Raw genomic sequence first — 9,394 nt, 5'->3', positions numbered from 1 at the left:
CCTAGCTATAGTTTGGCCTAAGACTGTTTCATTAGATAATCATACTGTCTTTGTCTAAGTATGTAAGTATCATTTTCCTAGTTCTTACTGACTGACAAGTTGTGTTTGCCAGACACACGGCCATAGGTATATTATATAGGTAGGTACCTATGGTAAGTTCTATTCTGTTAACAGCTTATAACTGGATAAACTGACATTGCCTACAGTTGTTTCTAATTGTTATTTTAACCCAATAACTCAAAAGATTAAATAACGCTTGTTTTTCAAATATGCTAAAAACTTTTTACATGGGTATGGCACGTGTGAAGGTGGTCGCGGGGCGCGGGGGGCGGGGCACAGGAGCCGGCAGATGCGCCGCGCAGCGCCATCTCTGGGCGCATCAGCGGCAGCGCGCCAGGTGTCCCGGCCCGCGACCGCCGCGCCTCAGTCCGCTACCACGCGCTGTCGGGAACATACGTCTGTACGGCTTCACGCCGCAACTACACGCGCGCGTTTCGAATACCGGTTCGCAAGTGACCACTTTGTGAGTGACTCCCAGTGAAACTCAGTGTACAGTGCTGTGATGGATTGCGAATCCCGTACTTGCTGACCGACGGCCTAGGCCGGCCTGCGATATATGCTCCAGCGCCGCTGGCCCGGTCGCGCCAGTATGCGCGCCCCTGCGGTGCTGCTTGCCCTGCTAGGGTTTCTACCCCAGGTACTGACACGGGCACTGGCCGTGCGAAACTACAAAACAGAGTCGAGTTTGTTTACGTGAGTTCGGGGCGGACTGTATGAGACGCCGGCGGAGCCGACGTCGGCCACGACACTCACTTTCCCACGTTGGTGATCGTCCTGGATAGTCGGGAGTCGGTCGTGACCGGGCGCGCGGGCCAGGACGCTTGTGTGTGTCCGATACGTTTACCGAGCAAACATAGTTGCATAGTTATAAAGAAAGTTCAGGTTTTAATACGGCCGGCGCGCGGGGTCAGCTAGGTCGCGACGCGAGCCTCTTCGTTTTAAAATTAGATGCATTCCGAGGCTTCGAGTGAAGATCCGTATACCTAGCGCTGGCCCTGCCAGGAATAACTCCAGACGGTGCGTTATTTCAGGCAGGGTTAGTAGTTCGCTCCAGTTAACAATGCCTATGCTGGCTTGTTTATTGTCCGTGGCTAATGAACGTGCGTTCTGGCTCCAGTGTCAACTCGTTAAAAACTCAAAAACATAACCTCAAAACACGCTGGTAACATGGCTCCTTGCTCTACCTACTAAATGCGAGGTCGTTGCCCCGGCCGGTCAAGGTTGCGCTGAGGGCTGAAGTCCTGAGCTAACGTTCCTAGATTTCCTGCACTCCTCGGGCGGCGTCAGCCGGCCGTGAAAATTAATTCATTTCTTACGCTAGGTCGTTCACGTCTAAAGTTCAACATATTCAGCTGCTCCCACTTGCTGCTAAACTTATCTAACATTACCATAACTCATACGCACCTGGCATTCATATCATACTCATTCATTCTCAAAGTAATAAAATGTCAGTAAAAACATTTTATAGCAATTAAACTAACGATGAATGCAGCCGCTATAGCAAACAATTTACTTTTACTAAACCTAATAAACGGAGTTTGGTACTCCTTTACTAATCATATATAATCATTCAGTTACTTTAAGCAGATAAGTAAACAACTTGCAATATACTGAAAACAATAATACCTACCAATAATCAATCTTCAAACTAAAACCTAAGCCTTTTAGAACATTGCAGCCCACAGGCCGATGTGTTTATTTATATTGTAACAGGTCTAGTAATATCTACATCTCAGTAAGTAGGTACATCCGAGAAAAACATGATTCACCAAACAATTCAATGTTATTCCAATCAATTATCTACTTGCTGCCATTTCGCTAGCATTTAGGTAGGTCATCTTACATTACTATATTATTATAGTTATACCTACTTATTTTGCCCTACCAATATATCAGCTAGGCGTTGATAAAAAATCGATAGCTACTCGTATAAGTAGTCGGGTCGGTTTTTGTTCTCCCGCATCGTGCCGGCTAACATTTCGCGAGGGACCTATCCCCATGCGTGCGCGCAAAACGACTACTTATTTATTAATGTACGCGATCATACCGTTATTTCACTAACACACATGTATGCGGATTAAGAACGTGTATGCTTGTAGATAGGTGTAGAATCCGGCGACATAGTGATTTCGGTTAAGTTTTTGATCGTTTTATAACCAGACGAGCAGGTTAAATTATAAAATTACTAACTATGGTGTCCGGCCGCAAACTCGTCTCCTATGGATTTAGGTGTCTATTTATAGCCGTGCGTGTGTATGCGTGCGAGTGAGTTTTCAAGCCATTATACATTATGAATGAAGTCGCGTTGTTTCATAAAAAAACGGTATATTTTGCGTCCAGAGCGGGGACTGGTTTGCTCCTGGCTACGTGACGACGGCGGGCATTGATGTAATTGTCCCCCGACCGAGTCGATTCTTTATGATGTATCGAGCATCCGCAGTGGAAGCGATTGAAGAGCGTTTTTGTTCTGAAGCTCATTAAGTGCAAGCTGGCTGCCGAGCTGAGCCGCGGGCATCGCGTGAGCCGCGCCGGCAGCCTCGGAAGCAGCGGAAACACGTCTGCCCAAACCGCAATTCCAATTTCATGAAATTGTTAATAAGTAAATAATCATCAATCGATAGGATGACGCCGTTTAACATGAACACTACCTAAATTATACATGTTACCTAAGTCATTTTTAAGCAAACATAATATTTCGTTCGAAGCTGACGGAATATCGGGATGTAAAATTAATTACTTTATATACTTAGGTAGATAAAGGTTTCTACGCGGTTAACAATTTAAACTAGTTTTAAACATATAGGTATGTCGATTGTGCTACATAAATATGGACACAAACTTCTTTTTTTCTATGTTTGTTCGACATTGCATTTAATGCTGAGATTATTGCTGCATTTTATGAGTATTTCTGTATAATAGCCGGTGAGTAGGTACCTACATATACGTGATTGCTCGGCGCCTGAAGCATATCTAGGACATAGCTGGTCATAGCTCGTATGGAACGCTGTGCGTGTTATTGCGTTATGATTTGTGATATAACTAATATATTACTATATATAAATTGAATTCGCGCAGCCTACTTCGAATTGGCCGGTAAGTCGCAACATGTATGCAGTGTGCACGGTGCACCCACATACAACCGCTGTAAACTAAAAGGTCTAATGTACGTTAAAGTTTCGAAGACGCTTCATTCGTTTCGAGGTGAGGCGGCAACATAGCTGGCCAGCAGGTGCGCTGACCGGCTAAAGGACTCTACATCTGCTTTTTTCTTAATTTACAATGAATTGTAACGCCCGAGTGACTCGAAAGTTCACCACGAGGTCTCTTATGACAGTGAGTTGTTTAACGACCTCTTTTTAGCCCCCAAACGTTAATGACTAATATAGGTACATGTAAATAAAGGATTTAATAACGTAAGTTATGCACATAATTTCGCGATTCTAGTACCTAACTACCTGTGTAAAAAGTTCCCATAGTTAATTTCGAGTTATTACTGTCAAATTTGCAGGATAATGGACAAATCGTAGTCGTAAATATTGTGGTTAGCGCCTGGTGGGTGGCGGTACTTTAGTAACAATGTACAGTTTCTCTGAATTTTCCCAGCGTCCAAGTCGCCACCTGCTGCGATTTCGGCCGTCGCACACGTTTTCACAACAGCAATTAATCGCCGTATGTCATGTTAGTCGCAATAATGAAACTTTAACGGACCAACCCTGTTATAATTTCGTCCATTGTCCAAAACGGTTTTTGTTCTATGAGAACCGGCTCAATTATAAGAGACCTCCTTGTACGAAATCCGTATAATCGTCGGTTTTTAACAGCTTAACTATGAGAAACTGTGATTTTGGTTTCATTGTGCCGGGTATGTAATTGTGGGCCCACGCATGCCGAATAGACGGGACTGTCTACATCTAGCGCGACATCTCTGACAAATGAAGAATCCATTACAGCGCCGCCGGCGCCATTGTTCACCCCCGACCACCACTCCCAGAAGCACTTGACGCGTGACATACGGACGAATACTCTCTGAGGTGCAGAATTTCTTTCATTATGAGCTGTTTAAACTTTTTTGTCGTTCGACCGGCTTAATTGATTCCCGATCTCCCGGCAAAAAGGCCACACGGCCGCCTGGATCATTGATCAGATTACGCAATGTCGCCAAACTGGATGCTCGGGGAAGTCAATATTATGCATTATTTATAAACACACGCATAACTTGACGTCCGTGAGCTTACTTAGCAGGGATTGCTGGAAAGGCTCAATGGCATTCGTAAATTGAAAACTAATTGACATCGATCCTTAAGCGGCGCGTTTTGGAAAGGTTTTAATTTTATACTTGGAACTGTACGCTTCTAATTTACGACTTTATTGTCTTTACTCCGCAAGTATTATTTTAATTTATGGTATTGTCTAAAACATACCTCGGATAGGGAATTATTCAGAAACGGATAGACGTGCCAGCGATGCAGTGGGTTGCACAATCTGCAGCGCCATAGCCCAGAGATGAGTCTGTCGAGCTTCTGTGGATGTGGGTTGAAAGTTAAGGTTGTTAAATGACAGTTATGAATGCTCAAATTCACACTGCGAAATAATTACTCAACTACGGAGGCGTTTAAATTAAGTGCGTCGTTTCGAGTGTCCCACACTTAGAAACTTTATTGTTCTGTTTGTGGGTAAAGTTTCTAAAATAAAGAAGCGATTATAAGAGTAAATTTGCCTGGTGTCCCCGTACACGTCGGTTACACTTGAACGGGCATGATTAAATTTCTCCATACGACGAGATACGCGCGCAGATACCGGTGCATAGCGTTTCATAACTAGCGCATTACTATGATGGAGCCGAACTAATTTACTTAATCTGTTAGTAGGTATCCAATTCATATGCAGATTTCGATGGAGCAATCGCAAGGAATCTTAAACCTATTCGATTAAATAACTTGGATTTACTGATCTTCATACTTCCTACAGTTGACGATCAGGTAACCTATACAGCCACCTATCATATACAGAGCAATTGATATGATTTATGTGGATATGTACTACAGGTATGATTAAACCAATGTAATCGACTTATTGGTGTTGCAAGTGTTATTTATGTATAGATATAAAGTTCCCAGGAATTCCTAGTATAGACATGATTTATTACGTCTTACGTGTCATTTTTTCCGCCTGAGAACGTCTAGACTGATTTAATAATAAAGGTGGACAATCAACGAAAGTAATATAAGTTCCGTATTGAAACTCGGTTCACACGTAGGTATAATCCCAATAACAATTCGAATATGAAGATCGGGCCGCGATACAGCGCGCGATCGCAGCGAGCGAACACCAACGCACGAAATCTCAATTCCCTTGCACAACACGCTTAAACAACCGCAAAATACCTTATTATGCGCTTTCCATATACGATCCAGGCAATCTACGGGCCTATTACGCTCCGTGATTCCCGACTTACTCACAATTCCGACGTTCCATACTAAGTTTCTTTATGCGAGCAGCTGCGAAATTAACAAAGAGCTACTTTTGTCGCGCCGATTTTAACGTTTTGTTCCATTTGAGATGACATTCTGTGTGCAACACGTCTGAAAGCCGCCCTTTGTGCGATTGTTGCTTCAAAAGTTTTCTGGAAACTTTGGTCATCGCAACAACACCCATTCATCGTCATGTTTTTTCATTAAGCGATTAATTTACCCCGAGACGGTAGCTATTTTTAATCTGAACATCTTTATGACACGTGGCGCGTAACTGAAAAATAACTGAATAAAAAAATAAATCATGCTGCCGTTCCTAATTTATATTATTGCGAATTCGGATGCACCGGAGGCCACATCGTCACGATATTAAAAGACTGTTTGGGTGTATATTTTAACACATTTCGCTCGTGTGTAACGGCCGAGATGAAAAACATTCCCCTGCGTTTCATTATTTGAGCTATTTTTAGACTTCGCTCAACCTGCCGTCTGGAGCAAAGTGTTTACTGCTGGCTTACTTACATACAATGGTGTTCACATTATTACTCCTTATTAGGTCTCCCTCTACTGATACTGAATCCCTATTAGCGAAGTGTGTGCGAGTTTGTTGGGGTTGAGCAATGCGTAATGGACAGACTAATGTAAAAGAACAGTGTACATAAAACTATTTTGTATTATTAAATCATTTTGACACACCAATTCTGCATTAGTCGGTAGTTGAAACTTGGTATAATTAAAATGGAAAAAGAATTAATGTATCACGATATGTTACCGGTTGGTATCTCTTGCGCGATCGTCTATTAGGTAGGTACCTACTTAAATCAATTTAGACGGTTTTGTTGGGTCTTACGCCGTCGCAATTAAAGCTACAGCCATTGCTTTCTTCGAAAAAAAAAAAACATTGAATATTAATGTTCACGAGTCTGACGTCGAAAGCGTTAAATGTAAAGTCGTATGTTAAATAAATGAGACTCATCTCAAACGCATTTAATTGATTACTGGCACACAAACCTTACATAATCGAAGTTGCCTACAAACGTAACATAAATATGTACAGTATATGTTCAAAATTCATTTAGGTATTTAAACGTCGGTAATTGTAGGCAACGTCATAAAGCTTAGCACTTTTAAAGCCGTATTTTAAAACATCAATCAGGCAGTCGTGTCAAACCGCCCGAAGACATCATAGTAACATTTAAGTTATTCGGTAGTCGAGCAGTAAGTATTATTTAATTGTTAGTTTGTGGTCTGCCCGCGGCTGCGCCCGCGCTCGGCGTCCCGTTGCCTTTTTACCAGCCTAATTGTTTAATTTACCGTTTAACCTAAACCATAAACTGTAATTCAGACTTTAAAGGTCATACCACTGTTACATCCAACGTAGTTGAATGAAAGATATACCTACTTAGATCTGCACCGTGCACCGCCCAAATTACTTAGGTAAACAAAGTTCCTATGCTACAATTTATCATAATCCGTGCTACTATAACTCGTTTTATAAACAATACATCAACTTGATAACAAAAACGGGGTTGTTTAGAGTGCCCGTAACTTTTTTGGAGCATTTTTTCCTTCCGCCCCTACCTGTAGAACCACGTGGATGTGTGAAGAGCGAGTCATCTTTAGCTAGTTAGTATGGTTAGAGCGAGATGTAAAACTACTCGTTTTACACTTTCTTGAGTCCAACCCTAGCCGCAGCAGGCAGGAAGTCTGGTGAAATCTGGTGTCTTTTTTACCACATTTGTTTCACCGGGGGTAAGTTTTGACACAGACAGTCCTACTGATCAGATAACACTGAATGCTCCATTGTTCGTCATTCAGAATCTTTTAAGTTAGCGATATATCGCTTGATATTCGTGGGAATCGCAGTTTATCACTCAATTTGTAAAATTATTGCGTTTTTATGACTATTAATTTGGTTAATATATTTTACGAGACTGTCGATGTAAGGACTGATTACTTAAACTTTATTATCTGCTTCATTATTTAAGATTCAAATCACGGCAGCATTTAATAGCGGGAGTCAAATTTTATGAATCTAATTTATAGTAGCCCATCAAATAATCAATTAGATCGAAAGGAAATGATTTTTGTTTTTATTTAGCGGCAACACTATCCATACCAAGTCGGCGGTGATTCGCTGAGACGCCATAACTTAATATCTACCACTTCCTTCCGATGCCATATAAACAACGCTCCTTCCCATTCAAGCCCCGTCTCTATTGAAATTAAAAGTAAATTTAAGTACGCTTAAGGACTGCCTCTAATAAAAATAATTATGGGACGACTGTTTAGTTAGTGCATGCTTAAGCGCATTCCCGGGTGCCTAATGCATATAGTTTTAGAGTTGAGCGCTTATGCGATGAACAACTGTGCGTATTAATATACAAGGGTTAAACTACCCTGGAGGGAACAAAAACTCGCTATTATTATTTATAGTTAACAAAAAACCTCGGGAATTCGAGTCGTTTAAACTGACGACTGCTTATCTATCAACATCAGTAGCCGGCCACATATTTTTCAACAATTTTTGATCCTGGTGGCGCAGAAAAAATCGTTCAAAACAATGCGTGGGGGATCCGAGTGTTTGTCAATTTTAAATAAGTAAGCGTTTTCGATATCAACGGATGTTTAAATCTGACATTCGCAAGCTCATATCGTCATCATAGCCTAGTTACATTTCCGATTCCGACCTTGCTGTGTGCAGTGTGCAACATAATATTTAATGCTTCTAAACGCAAAAACGCTTGCTACGAATTTTCAATAGTCCCCCCCGTATGCTTAGCAATGCGTTCGAAATATGAATCGGGTTAAGGGTGTCGCGCACAGTAAAGTCACCCCACATGCCCACAACCCTATTTTTGAACGACCCACATAGTGTCCAGTAAAACCGTTAATGTCTCCCGGTCGATACAGCACGGCCAGTTGTGCAAATACTCAATCTCTTTCAGGATTACATCTTGGGGGTGTCGAAAGTTGTATCACTTACACCAGGCTCCCTGTTTGTCTTGTCTATACGATGTTGATAAATAGACTCTACTAATAGAGATACATTTACGTCGTTGCTTTTATTACTGATCTCCATAAAAGGTTATTCAACCGTTATTAGTTGAAACTCAGTGTTTGCTTTTTGGACAGTTGATTTAGAGCCGTACTTTAATTGAATGTTTTGTTTCAGGTGCTGACGTCTGGTTTCTTCGAACTTAGGATAAAAAGTTTTACCAACCCGTTGGGTAGGTTAAGTAGTGGCCAGTGTTGTGATGGTTCCTCAAGTAGTAGTGATGCGCCTTGCCTGGCGCCGTGCAGGACTAAATTCCGCGTGTGCCTCAAGATTTACCAAGCGAATATCGATACGACATCACCTTGTACCTTCGGTGATATCACGACCCCAGTGCTAGGAGGAAACTCTTTGGATGTACCGAACCTTAACGTGAAAGGATTCACCAATCCCATCGTGTTCCCGTTCGATTTTACGTGGCCGGTAAGTGTTCAACTCCTTTTCATTTAGGTAACCTACGACGGTGGTTCATAACAACCGAACACTTCATTAATTTTGTAAGCAATAGTAAAATCAATACGTCGTAAAAAAGCATTAAGTAGCAACCCTACATCAATAAATCAATGCCGCCGATGTTACCAACATTTAAATTCCAATAATCCACGAAGGCCGCGTTCCGGCCGCTGTAAATAATACTAAAAAAGAAATTACGGGATTCTGTATTCAAATTTGACAGAAGCGATGACGATAAGAATACTTGATGGTTTAACGAGCGCGTGGGACGGTTCAAGCTTTCAATAGTTCATTTTTAATTAATTATTAAATCGTCGTAAGTGTGTTATTAGAGGCAGTTCTTGGTTAACCTTCG

General features: G+C 41.7%; 1 protein-coding gene across 1 annotated transcript in view; it reads left to right on the top strand.

Annotated features, from left to right (window-relative positions):
* Positions 1 to 341: 341 nt before the first annotated feature.
* LOC133534223 (neurogenic locus protein delta) overlaps positions 342 to 9,394 on the top strand; it is a 33,110-nt gene continuing 24,057 nt past the window's right edge. The window contains exons 1-2 of the mRNA XM_061873318.1: positions 342 to 697; positions 8,707 to 9,009. Coding sequence (XP_061729302.1) covers positions 617 to 697; positions 8,707 to 9,009 — 384 coding nt within the window. The 5' untranslated portion in view covers positions 342 to 616. The remainder of the gene's footprint in view (positions 698 to 8,706; positions 9,010 to 9,394) is intronic.

Source organism: Cydia pomonella, chromosome 2, assembly GCF_033807575.1.
Source record: "Cydia pomonella isolate Wapato2018A chromosome 2, ilCydPomo1, whole genome shotgun sequence".
Taxonomy (NCBI): domain Eukaryota; kingdom Metazoa; phylum Arthropoda; class Insecta; order Lepidoptera; family Tortricidae; genus Cydia; species Cydia pomonella.
This window is presented reverse-complemented; position numbering and strand designations above follow the sequence as displayed.